The sequence below is a fragment of the Cygnus atratus genome, chromosome 12 (assembly GCF_013377495.2).
Source record: "Cygnus atratus isolate AKBS03 ecotype Queensland, Australia chromosome 12, CAtr_DNAZoo_HiC_assembly, whole genome shotgun sequence".
In the NCBI taxonomy this organism is placed as follows: domain Eukaryota; kingdom Metazoa; phylum Chordata; class Aves; order Anseriformes; family Anatidae; genus Cygnus; species Cygnus atratus.
This window is the reverse complement of record NC_066373.1, coordinates 2379674-2400591: the sequence shown is the minus strand read 5'-3', so window position 1 is coordinate 2400591 and position 20918 is coordinate 2379674. Positions and strand designations below refer to the sequence as shown.

At 54.4% G+C, this 20918-nt stretch overlaps 1 protein-coding gene across 1 annotated transcript in view; it reads left to right on the top strand.

Annotated features, from left to right (window-relative positions):
* JPH3 (junctophilin 3) overlaps positions 1 to 20918 on the top strand; it is a 48668-nt gene that overhangs the window by 15689 nt on the left and 12061 nt on the right. The window contains exon 3 of the mRNA XM_035566267.1: positions 18354 to 18478. Within this exon, the coding sequence (XP_035422160.1) occupies positions 18354 to 18478 (125 nt within the window). The remainder of the gene's footprint in view (positions 1 to 18353; positions 18479 to 20918) is intronic.

Genomic DNA, 20918 nt, shown 5'->3' with positions numbered 1-20918 from the left:
CTCAAGCAGGCCGTTGGTGCCCAACCATCCCAAAACACCTGGCAAGGCAATGGAGGGTCGCCCAGAGCAGTGTGTGCGCTGGGGGCTGTGCGTCAGGGTGGCTGCAGCGTGGTGGGATGGCACTTTGGGGTCACCTTGTGGCACATGTGGCTGTCATCTGTGATGTTCTGGGTTATTTACCTGTTGCTCCCTAGCCTCTTTAACAGGCAGGACGATGCCCTTAGCAGAAGAGCTCCTGCGACGCTCTTTCCCCATAGCCTCTGTCTGACACGGCCCAAAGAAACCACCCCAAGGCCTGTGCCGGGAGGATTCCCTGCCGTTTCTGTTCCTGAAAGAGGTTTTGGATGGGAAAGCAGTCAAATCGCTGGCTGCAGCTGATGCTTGGGGAGGGTTTGCCCTGCCTGAGGTTCTGCTAGAAAGCAGCAGGTCTGGGTGCCCTGACAATCCCTACAAGCCCCAGGAAGCCACCCAGTACCCCAAAGATCCAGCTGAAAACCAGCAGAAGAGGGGAAGAAAAATGGGGTGATGTCTAATTTTGGTTGAAATAGGGTCCAACTCAAGTGCCGGGCTCCCAAACTGTGCCTGGAGCTTGGTGACCTGCAGTGAGCAACCAGAAGAGAGGTGAGCCAAAGTGGACAGGCTCTTTTGCTGAGATCAGGGCCCTTTGCATCACTTTTTGGGAATGGTTTGTTAAAGCAAGGTCTTTTCTTTTTGCTTTCTGAGCAAGCGCTACGTGTAGCAGCCAGGCTGGGGAAAAGGGGCTGGGGATAGGGAAAAACTCAGGCAGCTCCTCAGCCTCCTGTGCTGGATTAATTGTTGGGTCTGGATCATTTGTATTCAGAGTCACACTTGAAATCTTTATCAGTATGTCTGCTGATGACTGATCTGCAATGTGAATGAGACTCCCAGGCCTGCTTTGGGAGGATATTTTGGCTTGATGATGTTTTCTAGCTGATGTTGTACCAAATTGTTGTCAAAGCTTTAAAAAAAAGACACCAAAAAAAACCAAACCACTGAAATGCCAGGTAGGAAACAGACTGCAGAGCAGCAGAAAGAGCAGATATTTCCATGTGATCTGGGGACACAAACACCTCTGTACAATGGCCTGAGCCCTGGAAATGAGGAGCTCTAATGTGCTGTGGGATGCAGGCTCTGAGACCCTGAACATCCGCTGTCCCCAGGCGGTACCGGTCCTGGAAAGCCACGAGAGCAGGAGCTGGAAGGGATGTGACCCCCCTGTGCTGGAAATGCTTTAATGAGCTCCTGGCATATAATGTTCCACCTCCTAATTATGAAAGAGGAGGAAAGGGAAAAAAAAAATCAAATCCGATAGCAATGCCAGGGCACAAATACCTTGTGCCCCTGTAGCAGACAGGGAGGATGCAACCTACGGCCATGAGCGTGCACAGGGAAAACAAAAAAGCTGAGGGATTTGGGACCACCTTTAACCATCACTGAAGATGCAGAGAAATAAATGAATGGGAGCACGCTGCTTCGAGGATGCTCCAGCAGAGACCGAGCACTGGAGAAGCAGCCCAAGTTTAGCATCGCCCCGAGGGTTGCTGCCAGCAGATGCTCGTGAGCATCCTGCCCTGCGCATCCTGCAGCCCCGCTCCTCTCGCTCCAACCCTGCCTGCCCTGGAATAGACACACGAGGAAGGGAGACAGCGCAGCCACGCCAGGATTTGCTCTTTTCACGGCACAGACCTTGCCTCTGGTGCACGAGGGCTGCTGCTGGTGTGCTGAAAAGCCCTGTATCGATTCTCGGTGCAGCGCAGCCCTCGCTGGGCGAGCTGGGGGCAGCCAGGCTCCAACGTGACGCGCGCTGTGCATTAGCTGGACGAGCATCCGTGGGTGACACCCATCCTGGGAGTTTTTGCTGCCTGTGTTCATGGCTTATGTTGAAGCCCCAGAACTCAGCAGCAGAGAGAGAAGCTGTTGGGCTACATTCAGGCAGCGCTGCAGGGTGTAGGGTGTGCTGGAGACGCGGGGAAGGTGCAGGATCAGCCCCAAGGTCTTGGGGACTGTTGTGTTTGTAATTTGGCTGCACAAAGGAGAAGGCCAAGGACCTTGAAATGGGAAGTGTGGAGAGCTGCCGCGTCTGCAACCCACAGCCTTTCAGTTCAAGCTTTTCCCCATTTTTTTTTATTTTTATGTTTTTGCACGGACAGTCTCTCGGCTGCATCCCAGCACGCAGAAGCAGAAGACAGCAAGGTTTTACAAACCTACAACCAGCTCGAAAGGCTTTCACGTAATTCATATGATTAATTTTAAAGCTTCTAAGTGTATAAACACTCTCCTGCAGTGCCCACAACAAACTGCATCGTCCGAGCTGAGACAAATGCAAAAAAAAATAGGCAGTAGAGGCATTGACAGAGGAATCCTGATTCTCGTTTCATGCTTTGGGGCTCAGAGGTGCAATATCCTGCATCTGAAACCAACGGGAGCCCTGGCTTACCAGCCACCGGGGGGTTTATAACAGTCATGTGTGTGTGTATTCTCTTCTGTCTAATAATATGGCTGAGTTCACTGTGCAGCCTTTCCCTTGGTGGGGGAAAATATGTGCCCACCCACGTATTTCATTAAATTTGTAAGAATTCAGTATTTTTGAAAACTCTGCTGCTCTGTCAAATTTGGTTGGAATTGGCCAACACGTTCAAAAGTTATTAGTGTGGGAGTGATGGCATATAGATATATAAACAGCACAATCACATAAGTAAGCCCCATTTCCTGAGGAAAGTAGGCTAAAAACATAGTGTACTGAAGACAAGTAAATTGGATTCTTAAAGTTGTTTTAGTCTGAACAAAGTACAATGTTATCTGTGACACAGAAAGTAAGCTCATTTAAGGAGTAGTTTTTAGGTTTGGTAGATGATTCTCCTAAATTTTCTTCAGTGCAATTAAAATGAAAGAATATTTTCTTTCCTCTTACATCTCTCGCTCGCTGAAATAGTTCCTGTAAAATAAACGGGTGAGAAGAGCCACAGATCAGGTCTGAAAAACAAATACTGATACTAACTATAAGTTTTTAGAGACAGAGGGAAGGAGCCTGGTTTTACCCTGTTTAAAATGAACGTGCAGGGCGTCCTCTTTGTGCTGCAGGGTGCTTCGTTCCCATCTCACAAGGCAAGAGCCTACCTAGAAGGGGAAGGATGCGCTGAAGACACCAGACCCCATCTCGGTATCAATAATGGTGACACCTAAATTGTCCCTAGGCACTGGTAATAATAATAATAATACCCAGCCAGGACAAGCACCTCGCCTTTCAGCACAGCTGCTGGGCAAGGATGGATACACGTGGCCATGCAGGAGGAAGGGGAACTCAGCACTGACCCCAGCTCTCCGCAGAGGACTTCAGGGGTTTTAATGCAAGGCACTGGGTCCTTCTGCTCTCACAGGTCAGGGTTTTGGGGTCGTGGATGAACCACCCACGAGAGGAAGGGCCATTGGTGATGCTGTGGGTGTGATGGGTGGCATTTAGCCGGCGCTCAGCTCTGCTCTCGGCACAGGGTTCATGGCCCCCATTGTGAGCTGCCGGTCCCTTGCACCCCGGAGGGGATGAGGCTTTTGGGTTAGTCCTAAATAATGCGCTTCCAGGCGTAATTATAGCTCAGCCATTCACCAACGATGAGAAAAATATAATTAAGCTCGATATTCTCAGGAGGAACCAGGCTGCAAATTAGCACGGTGTCATTCAACTTCTGGAAGAGGAACTGGAGAAAAAAAAAAAAAGAGAGGAACGAAAGGAAGGAAAGGAAGGAAGGAAAGGGAAGGAGGGAAGAAGGGAAGGAAGGAAGGAAGGAAGGAAGGAAGGAAGGAAGGAAGGAAGGAAGGGAGGAAGGAAGGAAGGAAAGTGAATAAAGACGACTTGGCAGCAAGGCTGTTTAAAGGAACATGTTCTGAAGCTCCTTCAGGATGCTGCGGTGAGGGCGCAGCCGCCTTCCACGTCTGGCACACAAAGGGAAGCAGGAAGGCAAGAAAAGCCCCGGAGAGCTGAACAGCAAAGTGCAAGAGGTTGTGTTTGAGCCAAGCAGGTATTTTCTTCAGAAAATGGAAACGCAGCCCAGGCAAAACCCACAAAAGAGAATAGATTCCGCAGTTCTGGTCCCAAACACTTAGAGTTGCGGTAATGTCACTACCGGCAGTACGCCGGGCCATCATAATGCTGCTTAATGCTCTCCCAGGCCTGTGCCTGCAGCATTGTGATTGTACTTCGCTGCCTTTGATTTCACGTTTCTGCTGCCTTCCTGCTGCTGCGGGGGGTGGCCGCGGGGCACCTGCATCCGCCTCCCCCCCTCGTGCCACCGGCGGGGTTTTCGTTGCGGATGGAGTCGGGGAGGATGAGGGGTGTGGGGTAAGGGGAGCGCTGTGGCCCCCCAAGGGTTGTGTGTCCCCTTCCTCCAGCTGGGATATTGGGGACGAGCCGGCAGCCGAAATGGGGTACAGCTGTGGGAGGGGGCTGCCTGGGTTAGGACATCACCACCACCCATTTATTTGGGACTGATGGGGTCACCAATGGCATCGTCTGGCACCCGCCGGGATGGTGTGAACCCTCCATCCCTGCTCTCCATCCTTTCCTTGAGGACAGCATGACAGGGAGAAAAGCACAGAGGGAACTTTTCGGAGGCTGAGATCAGCTGAAGCAGGGGTAAATCCCTTTGCAGCAGACTGGGTTTTTGCTTCCTCTGCCCCAAACAACCCCTGTGCGACACAGAGGGAGGCGAGCACGAGTGGCAGCGATCAGGATCAGCTGCTATTCCTCCCGCTGTCAGCCAGGACGACACGGGTACCTCTGACTCACAGCGAGCACAATTCCCACCTCGGGACCAGGGCATTCGAGGAACGGAGGAGCCCTGGAGCTTCCCGGAGCATCACGTCCCTCCCAATTCCGGCTCGTGCAGGCCCCGCTGGCCGCACCGTGAGTGTTTAAGCAAGTCCTCCTGCAACACCGATGTAATAATTTCCTGCTCAGACAGGACTTAGGGCGTTAAGCCCTTTTGTGGCTGTGTCAAAAGTCAGGACTAGCTGGCACGCTCGTGCAGGGCCAGCCCTGCGTGTCCCCAGCTGCCACTGTGCTGCCTGGGTGGAGGGATGCTGCACGGGGACGCGGACGGGATGGAAAGTTGGGTGCCTTTGGGGCAAGCAATGCTCTGCAAAGTAGTCCCATTTAAAAAAAAAACACCTCAGCAGGGTCCTTCTGCATGTCCAGCAGAGCAGCTTGCTGTGAGTTTTGCCAGCTGCCCTCCTTCGCTGCTCTGCCGTCCTTCAGCCACGAGGATCGCTCCCAGCTTCGCAGTTCCCACCACCTTCCCCGCACGCTGAGCTGAGCGCCAGCTAAAGCACCCCAAATCCACAGCCCAGGCGTGCGACATGCATTTCTTTCATCGTTTCCGACGTTGCTGGGTGGTGATGAAGTAACATGGGCAGAGCGGTGATGAGGAGCCCACCAGGTTAGCCACGGTGCCTGGAGGGGCTGCGATAGCCTGGGGGGAGCAGGAGAGGGGCTTGGGGGATGCGGGAGGAAGGAAACACCCCGGGATGGGAGGTCTGGGTGTGCTGGTGCCTTTACAGTGGGATCAGATTGAAAGGGGCCGAGACAAATGTGCAGCCAGCATCCCCAAGGAGCGGGGCATGAGGCGGGGGACAGCTTTGGGGAGCCCAAATTGGTGGCTGCCTCCTCATCTTACCTCCTCCTTCTCCTCCAGGCGCAGGAGCCCATCGCAGCCCAGATCATCTGCCTGGTTTCTACTCCAGGATTTTTACCAGCTTAGCTGGGCTGAGCTGGGGGGCAGAACCAGCCCAGTGCAGGGGGATTTCAGCCTCCCCAGCAGTGTGGGGCAGGCAGGAGCTCGCTGCGTGCCCAGGCTGCCCCTGCAGCTTGGGATAGGGGAAGGAGGTGAAGGGGAGGCTGGTGAGGCCTCTTCGTGCTGATGGGAGGGGAGCAGGGTGCTGCCACCCCATAGGTGTGACAGGTGAAGCAGCCCTTCGTAAGAGGGGAAAAAAAAAAAAAAAAAAGAAAAAGCCAGCAACAAGGAAAAAAAAAAAAAGAAAGAAAACCATCCCCTGCTTTTCCTTCCTGCTGCTTTGCCTATTCAACGAGCAGAAACTGCAGCGTTGCTGTTCTCCGCGATCTTCAGGAGGGAAGGGAGGAATCCTCCCCCAGCCTGCGCAGCTGCCTGGCTCGCAGCCCCGTCGCCTTCCTCCCTCCTCATCCTCACCCCGGTAGCTGGCGGGGGCACACAAAAGCCTGCAGCCGGGCCCAAGCATGGGGTGCTGATGTAGCATCCCACCCCGTCATCACCCCGGTGATGCTGTGCACCCAGATTTTTAGGGGAAGGTCTGGGCTCCCTGTGCTGCACCAAACCCTGCTGCTGCTTTCCCATCTCGTGAGAGGCCGGCTTGCTTTCTTCCTCTCCCAGCTCCCATTTTCGGTTCCCTGGCATGCGCTCCTGCCGGCTGCGCTGCTCCCGCCCCAGCTTCCCACCCACCTCCTTCCCTGCAGCAACAACCCCAAAATCTCCGTGCGCCTGTGTCCCCCCCCCCCCCCCGGGTCCTCCTTTCCTTTCCCTCTCTGGAGAGAGGCAAAAGCAATATCGAGAGCACAACTGAGATGAAAAAGCAGAGCTGGGTAAAAATATGGGATGTTTTCCTTGGTGTTGTTGAGCATCACTCTGCCAAAGCCAGAGATTTGGAGATGCTGATGGTGGGGGGACTGGCGCCGCCGGGGGGGGGGTCACAGAGCCTGGGCTGGGGGCTTCTGGTCCCTCAGTGCCCTTGCAGAGAGTTTGGAAAGCCTCAAGCAATGGGGTTTCTGTCACCTCCTCCGTGCAGGACAAATGACAAGCTGTCCTGGCTTCCTAATCCAGGAAATTAAAGGATTTGACCGCACACCCTGCTAAGCGAATTCCCCCCTGAAAATCCCAGGGGGATTTAACCCATGGATCCGACTGATTATCCCTTTAAATTTGTGACTAAGGAAGGTCCCGATTCTTCAGGGTGCTGAACACCCTAAAATCCCCTCGCAGGAGTGACATGGCCGTGCCCCGCGCTCTGCCGTGGTTTTGGCTTCACCTCCACCCCACCTCCGCTGCCCCTTTCAGCGACGCGACCCTCACTGCAGCCACAGCCCAAATCTACCTCGTCCCATCCATGTCCCCAGGGACATGGATCGCTATTCGGGGGCTGCTGGTTCCCCAGGCTCGGCATCGGGAGCAGCCCACGTGGGAGACGGCTTAATTCTGCTCAGCTGGAGCACGTCTGGCACCCAGCCTCAGAGCGAAACCTGCCCGAGGTGGCAAACCCGCACGGGGTTGGGTCAGTGGTGGTTTCCAGCTCTTCAGACCCTGTAAAGGGCAGCTGAGCCATTCTTCCTCTTCATCACCTCCATCCCCGCCTCCAGGAGGGCACCTGCTCCTCTACCAGCTCCTTTTGCCCACCCTTGGCTGCAAGATGGGATTCCCAAAGAGCATCTGCCTCTTACCCATCTCCTAACTCCCTCCCCGTGCTCACACAGAGCTCCTGTGGATGCTCCACCCCATGAAGGCACTTTCCCAAGGGGAGAGGTGCAGAGCAGGATTTGGGCAGGGGTCTGCAGCCCTCCGGCTCACCTGAATCCTTTAAATGGCTTCTCTGGGGAAAGAGACTAGCAGCCTGCTCCTGCTATCTGTCTGTCTGCTCTGTCTCTCATCACCGTAGCACGGAGGTGAAGCATAAATAATTAAAAATCCAGATTCTCTCCTGGCAGAGCCGGGCTCTGAATCCTTTCCCTGTTGTGCTGCTGGTTGCTTAAGTGGAAATTTTCACGGGCTCTGCCTCAGGGGCAGCGCAGACCTGCAAACCTGGGGCTGCCTGCCATCCCCGGAGCACGCTGGAGTTTGGGAACTGGAAAGGATTCCTGCTGGAGAGGCTGCATCCCATCCAGGGGATGCCGCAGGATGCTTGGGGTGCGCCAGGACGCACAGCACCAGCATCTGTGGAGCGAAGCCAGGAGCAGGCAGGCTTTGAGGAGCCTCGTGAGGAGTGGGGTTTTTGGGGGGGCGCAGCTCATCTGTGGGCTCCCAGCCTCTGCCCAGGCACCAGGGAGGAGGAACCCGTGCAGGCAGCAGGGAAGCGGAGGTGAGGAAAGCATCTTCTGGGTGGGCTCTGAAGTTTGAGGCAGGCAGGAGCTGCTCGTTGCTGTGGCAACGCAGAAGATGTATTTTTCTTTTTTTTTTTTCTCCCACAGCCGTTGGGGCTGCAGCCGGCGGCGCTCGCACTGCACAGGGCTCGGAACCCCAGTCCTTATCCCTGCTTGGTGCCTTCCAGAATGGCATTAAGCAATTTTCAGGGGGGAGCATTTTTGCTCTAGGCTGGCATTTTCTTGTGTTTCCAGTTTTCTGGTGCAATGTGCCTGGTGCCTTCCTGCACGGCCCGCGATGTGGGATCTGGATGTGGCAGGAGGGATGGAGACGATGCTGCCACGTCCCACATGGGGCTGGCTCTGCCTTCCCCCAGCTCCGTCCCGGTGAGGCTGAACGTGGCAAGAGGCACCAGGAGCTGTGCCCATGGCTGGTGCCTGGCTCCAGGCAGAGGCAGGGAATCATCCAGTGCTGGGCTGCGTGGAGCAAGGCGCGGGTTGTTTGGTTTCTGCGCATGCCTTACAGCCCTGCTGGCAGAAATGCATTTTTCCGTCACTCAGAGGACTGGACCATCCAGCCCGCCCCTTAGTCCCTTGTCCCACCACCCAGAAAGGAGCACTCTCTCCTATCCCCAGGGCTGGAGGTGGCCGAGAAATCCCAGAGGGTCAGGGTGGACATCTCGCACTTCTCCTCCGACAGCTGGAGAGCATCCGTCAGCGCTCCCGAGACCATGCCTTGGCCTGGCTTCAGGCCGCGCTGGAACTAAAATACTAAGTTCAGTTAAACAAGTCCCTCGCTGGCTCTGGACTAGGTTTTTTTTTTTGCAGTTTGCTCTGAAATGGGGGTGGGGGTGGTGGTGCTGGTGAGTGTTGGCTGGTTAAAGGTGTGTGTGGCCAGCGGCACGCCACGGATCACCCGTCTCCATCACACCCACACAGGGGTGAGGAGCTCGGCGTTACCCTGCCTCGTTCAGGCTTTTTGTGGCTCCCACAGCAGGAAAAAAAAAAAAAAAAAAAAAAAAAAAATTGCCTGGGAAGTTTGTTTGCCAAATGTCTGTTTTGCTTGAGGTGACCAAAACTTGTGAAACTGCCAGAACGTTTCAGCCAAAACACAAAAGGGGTAAAGGGTTAGGGAAAGAAAACAAGACTTTTCCTTGTGGTTCTGTTGTGTTTTGCTTCAGGATTTGGGTTGACTCATTCTTTTTTAGACATCGAAATGAAACTGAAATTAAACCGGTGGATCTGCCCTGCTAGCCTGTAATCTTCACCTGGAGGTTTTTGTGGGAATTCCCCAGATTCTCTTCTTCCAAGTGGTTCTCCCTTGGCTGCAGGGAAAGATCTCTACATTTCCCAAAGGGCCAGGCTGTGCCTGGAGGAGGCTCCCCCGGCTCTCTTCACCCCGGTTTAGTTTCTCTCTGTGCTGTCTGGCACCTCTGGCATTGACATTTCCACCCCACACCATCCCATGCATGGCAGCCACCAGCTGAGGTGGTCGGTGTGGAAATTTGGGAGGAATGGGCTGTTTTGGGAAACCCGGTGGCTTTGGATGCTGATGGCCCACCAAATCCTCCAGTTTTAGACCTGCAGCATGGGGCAGGCCCTGCCAAGCAAAGGAATCCTCCAGCATCCTCCGGGTCTCACAAACCAGGCTTTGTCCACCAGCCTTAGCCCATCCTAAGAAGCTTGGCCCAAATTAGTGGCTGGGGGTGATCCCCATCACACCCCTACCCTCCTTCCCTCGGTAAATCCAAGCGGGTGGATAACGTCAGACAGGGCGATGCAACGAGAACGCAGGATCCAGCCCGGAGCCATCACAGGCAGCAGCATGTACAGCCAAACTAAATGCTCCACATGTCCAAGCAGGCTGAGTTACGGCTGCTCTGGGAGCTATAACTTGGCCTGTTGTGCATTTAAAAATCTCCACCCGAATGCGGCATTGATGTAGGGCTTTTCTGCTGTTCTGTTTTTGCTTTTAGTACAGACAGTATAGATCTGCAGTGTGCAGAGCATCCAGCACTGCCCAGGTTCCTTGGAGATTTTGTGCCTTCGTTTGCTTTTTCTTGGGCTTTTTCTTCTTCTTCTTTTTTTTTTTTTTTTTTTTTTTTCCCCCAAAGGTTGTTAGAGATTTCTTCCAAACTGTTTTGCCTCCTGCCTGGAAGTGGCAGGATCGTTTGTAATGCGCTATTTTTTGCACAGGGTTAGAGGAGCGTTTGTGGCATGTTTATGCCTTTGGGACGTGTGCGAGGAGGGCTGTCTGCTGGCGCCCTGCGAGAGCAGGGGATGAAGAGGGACGTCAGTGTTTCCCATTTCCTCTCACACTCTCCAAATGGGCAGTCGCCTTTTCCATTATGTACATGACAATTATCCGGTAAAAACATGGAAACCCACCCCATCCAAACCACAGCAGCTGGAAAGAAGGAAACATCTCCCTGCCCGTTCCTTTCCCTCCCTTGGAGCTAACTCTTCCCACACCCTGCTCCAAGTGGGTTCCTGCAGGTTTTGCATCACCAACCATCACTTTCCAGAAGCTAACAAAGCTCCCAGCATCGCTGCAATACCTCATCTGTTCCCAATTCATAGGAAAATGGGAAAATCCATCCCTAGAGCTGGAGTTTGTTCTCTCCTTTGCTCGGTCGGGCTGGGGCAGTGGTGGGACTGTGGTTATCGTCGCTCTTGTCCTTCCTGCAAGGCAAAGCCCAGCTCCAGCACACGGCTCCGTGGCAGGGACCGAAGCGCCGGGACGGGCAGGTGCTGCCTGGTCGCGTCGCTCACCCGCATCCTCCGAAGCTTCATTGCAAGTGACAGATGGCAGGAGATGAGACTCCCTCTCCAGATGTTAATTATCTCACGAGCTGTAAATAACGTCTCGCGGCAGCTTGCGCACCGGCTCCGGTGTGAAAGGCCCGTCAGCTTTGCCCTTGCCAGGGGGCAAAAGATGAAAAGGAAGGAAAGCCACGGGGAGGGAAATCCGTGGGTCTGCCTGGCTCTGCACGCCCCTTCACAGGGGGGATGCTGGAGAATGTCCTGGCCAGCAGTGGCACGTTTGCCTTTGGGTACCAAAATCGTCCACCAGCCCCTTCTGCCCCAGCCCTTTAGGCCAGTTTGGTTGTTCTGGGCACTTTTTGTTTAGCAGTGATAGGGGTAAAAATACAAATACAAGCATCCCCATGGCCAATTTGGGAGGATGGCAAGGAGAGCACAAGAGGATGGTGGTGTTACAGCCTTCGGGGGCTCTCGTCCCCCACCGGGGAGGACGCAGCTCAGTGTCCCAGGCACTGCATGGCCAAAGGATGCCTCGGCGACTTCACTCTCCATTCGTAAGCTCCAAAACCACAAAGGTAGAAGAGAACTGGCACAGGAGCCTGGAGCGAGAAGCTAAATGGGAGCTGGCCCCATCCCCATTCCCGTGAATTTGGGAGGGCCCCAAGCTGGGGCACAGGCGCCCGCTCCCCACGATGCTGGATGGGAACGGCTTCCCCACACAGCGCTACGTCTCCCTGTGTCAAACCACGGGGAGGATCGGATCTGGGCTTTTGACCAAGGTATTTTCCACATCGGGCTGTATTTCTTGGGCAACATCAAACAGCTGCATCGAGTATTTTTTCAGGCTTCAGCAGCTTGAATTTTTTTTTTTTTTTTTTGGAACTTTTCGCCTGAAATGTGATTTCGGGGCAGCTTTTCAGAGCTGCCTCGCCTGGAATAACCATTCCCGCTGCTCCGTGCAACCCCAGCCCTTCCCCTTAGGGGAAGTTTCTGATGATGGGAAGCTTCTTGCTTCGCCAGCCCCAGCATATCAGTGGCCAAGCTCTTCTGCCTGCTCCCCATCACCCGTGCATGCCCTCAGGCTGGGGCACTTTGCTCCCCCACCCCAAATCTCCATCCTGGGGGCAGAGCCAGGCTGTCTGGCCGTGGAGCAGGGCAGCCAGGCGCTCTCCTTGCTATGCACAGCACCTGCTCGCTGTCTGGCTGCACAGAGTCAGAGCAGACGTTTTTGGCTGCATTACGTCATGTCAGAGGTCACATTAGCTGCTTTCTGCCTCTTGATTAGGGATTCCAGCTAGAGGGGATGGGTGGGAAAGGGAAAAGCAGACGGAGGAAGCGGGCAAGGCAAATATGCTCGCGATAAGCAGGTAAATGGGGATTTATGCACAGATAGCTAATTGGTGTGTCTAATATTCCACCCCCTGAGTACCGGCACTGTATTACTGCCTTCACAAATCACTCAAGGCAAGCTTAGTGCAATAACAACCAAGCCAGGAGAGCCGTGAAAAGAGTCAAGCTGGAATTGAGAGTGGGTTTTTATCAGGGCAATAAAAGCCAGATAGGGAAAATAACAAACAGGTTGTTAATTGCTGCCATCTCCCAACTCCCCCAAGGAAGCGTCTAGACAGAGCCCAGCCCTGGGTGGCAGCTACCACGGTTATCGAGCCGGCCTTTTGGGGCCAGAAGGGTGCTGGATGCGGGCTGGCAAGCCTGTTGAAGGATGCTGAGCCAAAGCCTGGGGGCACAGGGATGCAGGACGGGCTCTGCAGCTCTCCCCAGCAGCATCGCGTGGCCGTGCTCTGCCCTAAATCAGCACTGCTCCCGCAGAGGTAGAAGCCAGACAGTCTGCAGCAGCTATTAATAATTCAGGCCCGGTTTGTCCCACCGAGGAGAGCAGGAAAAGCAGCCAAACCTCAGGGTTTGAGACAGCCCCGGGGCTGGTCGCAGTGACGGATCCCACGCAGGGGGTGCTATGGGGTGGCCCTGGTGGGGCTCGCACCGGCGCTCGCCCTCTTCCCCCCAGCTCTGGGGTTCACTTCCCAGCATCGATCACTCGGGGACTTTTGCTTTATGCCCCTCGGTGCGTCTCGGCTTGCTGCAATTAGGGCCAGATCCTGCTCCCAGCTGTGTTGGTGGGAGTGCAGAATAACCCCGGCCAAGTCAACGCAGCTGAGCGCATTGCGCTCACACGAGCCTGGTTTTTGCACATGGGTGGCCGGGCCCATTGTGGCCACCACAGCCACCAAGTGCCAAACAGAGCTGGTTACCGGGGCCAGAGGGGAAAGCAAAGCCCCAAGTCTTCAATGCCCCGAGGAATGCTCTCACTGAATTTTTTCCTGAAGTATTTTCTTGCAGCTAGTGTGTGTTAATTGAATTTTGCCATTTGAAAAATACATGACCCTCTGTAATGGAGGGAGAAAACATGCCTCCTATAGGAAGATAAAGATGCATTTAGAGGGAAAAAAAAAAAAAAGAAAAAAAGCCTGATTACATATTGACCCGAGACACAAAGTGAATTCAATGGAGCCAGCCCGGCCCCTTAGGAAAACTCGAGGCTGTTTGTTGTGTCCCGGGATGAGCTCAGCGGGTGCTTAACTCCATCTTCCCTGAGGATGCTGACAGGTGAGCAGTGCTCCTCTGCAGGGTCCCCAGAGTGTGTCCCCGGTGAGGACCAGGACCCCTGGCACATCACCAAAGAGGGCATGCGGAGGGGTTTGCAGTGATGGGTGCAGGATCCGGGCTGTCCTGCTGCCCCTGGGTGCCAGAGCCAAAATCAGCCCATTTCTTGGCTTTCGTTACCTATAACGATAATTATTTGTGTGCCCATGTCCCTGCACCTGGACACGTAGGCTATTTTCCATGAAAACACAGAAGGCAGGGTTTGCTCCTTTTGCATTGCACGAGGAGGTCTCATTAAAAGAGAAAGCTGCACAGAAGAAGGCTTCAAGAGCAGTTTCAATCATCTTCTTTTAATTAATCATTCCATTCAGCTGATCACTGCACCGCCGGGTGCTGCGACAAATCTGTGCTGTAGAGCCAGGCAGTGGAGGGGCTGCTGAGGGGACGCCGATGGGAGCCGAGCTCCCTCGCACGCAGCGATGTTGAGATTTCTGCCACGGGGGAATTTCTCGCAGGGCTTTGTATCCCGAGGGAGCTTGATTTCGGCTTCCTTCCTCCATACCTAAGGGCTGGACACTCAGCTCACTCTGTCTGCCGCTCCACCTGAGCCAAGCAAATGCAAAACAAGAGGGAGAAGCCGAGGGGCTCAGAGGTCTCCAGCAGCTCCCAGTATGGGATGGGGGAGAGCTGGGGATCTCCATCCCCGCAGCAGGATCCCGGCAAGCCGGCGCAGGAAAGCAGCAGTTTTGTAATTCCCTGGCAAGCCCGAATCCCACTGAGCAGGGGACACCTTCACTTGCAGAACGGAAATCCCCCAGCAAGAGCTGCCACATGAATTTTGGGAAACAGACCTCCTTGTCCAGAAATGCCGCCTGTATCATGCTTTTTTTCACGTTTAAACAATGAATAATGCAAATTTCCCCCTGCTTCCAGCACTCAATTGCCTTTGGCCCAGGACATACATTTTCTCAGAAAGTCTGTTACTTATTTTTCTTGCAAAAAAAAGCCTGTTTTTCATCAAGAACATGAGAAAAAGGAGCAAGGAGGACGAGTCTCTTGTCAGCTCACCCTTCTTGTGACACCAGGTCACCATTACCCTGCAATTACAAGCATCACCTTTACCACTTTACCAGACCCAACTCCATTCCGGAAATATTTCCGATAGTCCACAAGCTTGCTCTCATTTTCAGCCTATTTTTTAAGCATTGTAACTATTTGTTCTCCTACCAAAGCACTCTGCTAGCCCAGACTCCACTCGAGCCTCGCCTGGTCTTGATTTTACTTGGTTTCTTCCTGAAACTGCTGGGTGCCACAAATCGTGGCATCGGTTTTGCAGCAAAAGCCCTTTGTGCACGCAAAGCCAGGCTGGAGTCACCGCTGGCGTTCCTGAAAAGCCAGCTCCTTCCTTTCAGATCACTTTATTCCAGCCTCGTATAGATTAGCCGGAGCTGATAAACTTGGCATGACGAGCCGCTCGCAGGTATTATCCCTTCCCCTGTCACTTCTGGCCGAATCGCAGGAGATCTGCAAAGGTTTGCAGAAATCTCTGTGGTTGCGGTTTCCCCCTGCCTTCTGCCAGTTCCTCCTGCCAGTTTGACCACTCGCCCGGCCGTCCTCGAGGCGCAGTGAGTCAGCTTGGCACAAACTGACGAAGGAAATTGCCCAAACCAGCCCTGGACCAAACTGCACCGCGGGTCTGATAGCTACAAACCGCCCCCAGCATCGCCCCTCTAGCTCTTCCCAGCCCCGTCCTCACCGAAACACCTCCAGTATGGGTCGGTTGGCGTGCTGAAATGGGATTTAGGGGTTGTAGCCATCCTCAAAAGTCCCTTTGCTTTCGTGTGCATGATGCTGGGCACTCCAGCCATTTCCATCACCCAGGATGAGGTGCTCCTTCCCCCGTGCTGCCCCATGGACGGTGCAGGAAACCCAGCAGAGCATCTTCCAGCAGGACTTTCAGACAGCTAAGACGGGGTGCAAGGGGCACCGTGTCCCTACAAACAACAACAGCACTTGTCCAGCGGGCTCCTTACAGGATTGAGGACACCATGGGTAACGAAGGGACAGCTTCAGCCTCATTTTGACCCTGCGTTCTAGGATTTAGCTCCTCTGACCCGCTGTCCACTTTCGGACTTGGCCAAAATCCCACAGAAATCCCCGTTTGCGACAGAGAAGCGTGAGTAGATCAGGGCTCTCTGTGTGCCGTGGAGAAAGACCCGCTTTACACCGAAAGTCAAGCAATTAGCTGGGGAATTAAGATTTAGTGCACGCCATGAGCAGCAGGCATATAGAAAGGAGACAGCTGTTAAATTTAGTATGTGACAAAGTCATGCGAGCACTAACTGGATTACTTGCATTTATTTGGGAATACTTATGTATTTTATTATGCAATGTATAGATCATCATAATTCTGCTTTTCACTCCAACGGCGCCTCTCCTGCAAGCATCTTAGAGAGCACTACAAACAATTAAGCCTGCCTGCGCCTCTGCGCCGCGCTCGAAGTTGTATCAGCTTTGTGGGCATTGAAAATATTTCAGATCGGAGATGGTTTAATTCATGGGGTTGGGTTTAACTCTGCTTGGGCTGAACCCCCAAGCTGCTGCTCGTCCTGGGCTGATCCACGGGGATGAACCAGTCCAGAAGTCACTGGAGTGAGTTTTCCAGAGATGGATATACATCTTCCCCAAAGGGGTGGATTTTTTGGCCCATTTTGGTGAAGAAATGGGAGCCCATGGGTCCTTGAGAGGGGAGCATGGTGTGGATGCTCCCCGTGTGCTCTTCCAGCGTGCCCTCCTGACTTGCCTGTCCTTCGGTCTGCTCGTGAGTGGCACACGCAGCTTCCAGCCTCCTTCCCTGGAAGAAGTGACGGATCGCTGCCTCCAGCTGCCTCCCCAGGGAGGAGACTCGGGAGGCGGCGTGTAATCCTGCCTGCTGAGTTCGGTCCAGACAGCACCAGACGTTATTAATCCTTCGTATCAGGCCAGCGGGGACGGGCAGCCTGCCGTACGAACGTGCTGCAGCACGGGAGGGACGGGCCCTTCCCCAACAGCTTCCAACCGAGGACAGAGCGGAGGCAGAGACGGGTGGGGGATCATCAGGAGCCAACGGCCAGACCACTGGGAAGCCCCCACGGAAAAAGCCAGGCCCTGTAACAACCTCAGAGAGCCAGCATCCTAATTTCAAGCCTCAGCTGATGTTGCTCTTGGAACTGGGGCGGTTTCATCGACGGGACTGGCACCCCAGCCTTTTGCACCGACCACATCCGTGTCAAACAAGAGGCGCAGTTTGCATCCCCCTCTTCCAGACGCTGAGCATTCTAAAAGGGCTGATCTGGGGTATCTGCCAGGGGATGGGCCAGTGACATGCTCGTCCACCCCTCTATCCCTGCAGGAGCATGGAGAAGAGCTGGAAAAGACTGTGCCCTTACAGCCCAGATTTTGAAACCTTTTCAACCAATTTTTTATTGCATTGTTCAGGGGGGACCTGCACCTCCGCCACCACTGTGAGAAGGGGCTGTATGCATACCCAGCTACCGCAGAGCAGCCAATTTATATACATAAAACACTTACTAGAGCAAAAACAACTTGCTAGCACTTAAAAACAAGGGACAGGGTGGCTCTGGGGGCAGGGGTTGATGGCATCCTGCCTGGGTTTGAAGAAGCAGCAGGGCACAGACGTGCATGTCCCCGGCTTGTGCGGCGCGGTGCGGCGCGAGGCACGTTGCTGGCCCCATTTTCCATTTATAGGAGCCTGTCAGAAATGGCACTCCTCTCCGAGCAGATGTCGAAAAATTAGAGGGAATTCAGAGAGCAGCAGAATGAAAAAAAAAAAAAAATGATTAAAGGAGATGGAGGGCCTGCTTTTGGAGGGAAAAGAAATCAGCTGAGCTATTTATAACGCTGCCTGCACCGGGGCGGGTAGGAACAGGCAGTTTTTTAAAGTGCCTCGAGAGCTGAGCGAAGGGGAAGGGACAAACCTGCTCCAGGGGATGAGCACGGGAACGGTGCCGAGGGGCTGGGGGTGAGACCGGAGCCATCAGACACGGGCACCTGGGGGTCCGTGGGGGATGGATGAGAGCAGGGGGCAGCTGCTCGCCCCCAGCGAGGAGATCCCTTCTCAAGGTGCGGCAAGGGGCGATGGAGGGGCACCAACCCCTCCTGGTCTTGGTGACAAACCCTGCTTGTATTTACACACTGCTTTACGCACAATATGTGCTGGCAGGGGGGGCAATCTTTTTGATCCAAAAGTGAGCATTTTGGGTTAAAAAACACCAGCTGGAAATTTAGAAATTCAACCCCTAAAGCTGACAGGAGTGGCATGTTATAGATGTTATCACCTGTTCCCAAACGAATCCCGATCCCTGGGGTAGCTCCTCCACCACAGCCCTGTGGGGTTTGCTGGGTGCACTTTGGGTTTCTCTGTGTTCTCGCTGTCCCCTTTCCTCGTCTTTGGTCCATGGAGGGGAGGCAGAGCTTTGGTTTAGGGCTCAGCTGAGTGATACTGGATGGTTTTCTTGGCAGGCTCCTTGTGCCGGGCTGCAAAAAGCCCATGGCAAGGCTTGGGGACGCTCGGTGCTTTGCAGACCAAAACCTTCACCATGCACCTAACACGGCCCTTTTTGCAACCACGGCACCAAAACCCCACTAAAGATCTCCGCGATCACGACTGCTCAGAGCTGAGCACCCAAAGGGGCCGCGCGTACCAACGCCTCTGACATCCTTGGGCACGGCTCCATCAAAATCACCCTTTTTGGTGGGGATTACTGGGGGGGGGACCAGGGAAACCCCCAGGCACTGCCGTGACCCCCCCCCCCCCCCCCCGCTCACACGTCCCTGTGTCTCTGTTGCCTTGCAGGACCTCCCACTCCCGGGCCAAGGCGGAGGCGGCCGTGACGGCGGCGCAGAAAGCCCAGGAGGAAGCGCGCATCGCCAGGATCACTGCCAAAGAGTTTTCGCCTTCCTTCCAGCACAGGGAAAACGGTCAGTGCACGATACCGCGCCGGCTGGCCCCGCACAGCATCAGGGTTTGCAAACAATGATAAATTCTGTAATAAAACCGGCAAAAATGAGCCCTGCACGGAGGCTCGGTCTGGCTTGCGGGGGGGGGGTCTATCGGCGGTCTTTCAATCCACCCCATGCACTCATGTTGTTGCAGAGATCTTGGCTTTTTGCACTGAAAGAGGCCCATTTTTTCAATGTATAGCCTCCAATGGTTGCACAGACCAAAACAAAAACAAAAACAAAAAACAAAAACAAAAAAACACAAACCAAGAGCTCTGAAAGTAAAATGCAAATACAAATGATCCTGAAGGCAAGCACAGTTTTACCCCCATGGCTTCTAGAGCCTGGTTTGTGCCTTCTTATAAATGCCTGGGCTTTATAAGTGTGCCCTATCTAATCCTTCACCTGGTGTGCAAGCCATCTGTGTGCATGTGCAAAGGTGTCAGGGTACGAGCATTCAGGGTTTGCCTGATGGCTTTGCACGCACTCATATGCACACAGAGCCAGGTTTGGAAGCATCTTCCTTCCCTCCGACATCTCCAGCATTTCTCTCTGGCTTGTCCAAAGCTTTTATTCTCAAGGAACGAGGCTTGCCCCGGCCGCAGAGGAGCAGCTGGTGCCCAGAGGAGAGGCTTGGTGCCAGGAAAGGCTTGGGGAGGACAAGCCGGGGATGTGCAGCCCAGGGAGGATTTGCCCCACCAAGGCTGCACTTAGCAAGGGGTGGGAGGGGAGAGATCCAAGTCCCCGTGGCAATAATTAACGTAATTAATATATCTGAATGGTTTTATTCAAAACTTTCCCTGCACCAAACCCTCATTAGGAGGCATCTATCATTATCCCCCCCTCCAGCTCTTTAACTGAGTATTGCTCATTCATCTTCATCGCTTGAGGGCTGGTGCTGGTGACTCACGTCTGGGTGCTGGTCCCCGGCAGGAGCAGCGTGGCCAAGGCCGGGCAGGAGGGATGCCGAGGGATGCTGGCATCTTTTGCCAGCCCTGCACAGCCTGGCTTTGCCAGGAGAAAGCGCAGCCCTCTTCAAACAACCCCTCGGCACTCCTCCCCCTGCAGACCTCCGATTTGTACGTCGGAGATCTGAGCTCTTTCGCTGGGCTGCACGGTCCCTGGGGCTTCCTCAGCCCTGAGATATTCCTCGTCTCCATTTCCTCTTTGCCGAGAGACTTTGCTGTTTTAAATCACCTCTTGAAAAGATATTTTTAGGTAATGCATTTTTTACCAGCTGCTAGACGGGGATGCGGGGCTCGGCTTGCGGTGGGGCTCACGTTGGCTGGGTGGGTCATGCCTGGGTGAGGCCGGGGGGGGAAGGAGCTTCCACTCAGAGCACATTAAAAAACAAACACGCCATCTAAGACGTGGGGAAACCTGGGGTGCGTGCTTGGCTTTGAAGACGCCGTGGCCGGGCACGGCTGCCTCCATCCTGCTGGAAATCCAGATTTGGTGCTCCGCATCCTCCGTAGCGCTCTCACGACGGTTCTTCCAGGAACATCACGTGTTCCCTGGCTAATTTTAGCTCGGAATAATTGTTGAACATCCTCGGGTGTCGAACGCAGGCAAGACGGCACCCTGCATCTGTCGTGTTCCTCCGCAAGGAACCGCCTGCACCCCACTGGCGCTGCCACCCCTCGGCCCCGAGCCCTGGCCGGGGCTGCAAACCCCAGGGGATTAACTGGATAGAGAAGGAGAGGCAGAAACAGCTCATTGCAGGGCTAGGTGGGGAAGATTTAGGATGAGAGGATGCTTAATAGTGCGATCCCTAGTGCGGGTCTCCAGGGTGAGGATGCTGGAGGATGGTGGGGCTTTGGCACCTCCATCACGGGGCTTGGGACAGCCAGGGGAGCTTGGGGTTGGTGCCAAGGGGAGGGAGCAGAGGTGGGACCAGGCTGGGGCTGGCTGTGCCATCAGAAGGTGGCTTTGGGGTGGTCGGAGCCGGTGGGAAGCTTTCAAGGCCCTGCACCTCCAGCCAGAGCCCTGGAGAGCAGAACTGGGGAAGATCAGTCAAAGCCTGGGACGAGCAGGGTGGCTCTGGGTGAGCCTGCATCAGTAGCTGCCTTTATCTGAGCTATATGACCACCTTTCTCCTACGTAGCTGTTTATTCCCTCCCTGCCCCAGTTTCCCACCTGTGAGCCAGGAGGACAGCGGGAGCAGGACCATCTCCACAACAGCCGCAAGCCCACCTGTCTGTGTTTTCCCCAGAAAGCTCCCAGAGAGTTATTCTGCATGAAAACAGAGGGGCTGAGCTCCACCTTTCTCCTTCATTACATTTTCCCACTGGTACAAGAAGTGCCCAGGGGCCCCACATAAACCCTGGGAAATACAGACACGCAGGGAACAAACAAGGACCGAGCTATTTGAGCACCGTCCCAAAACACAGCCAGAATTTCCTGCGGCGAATAATCCAAA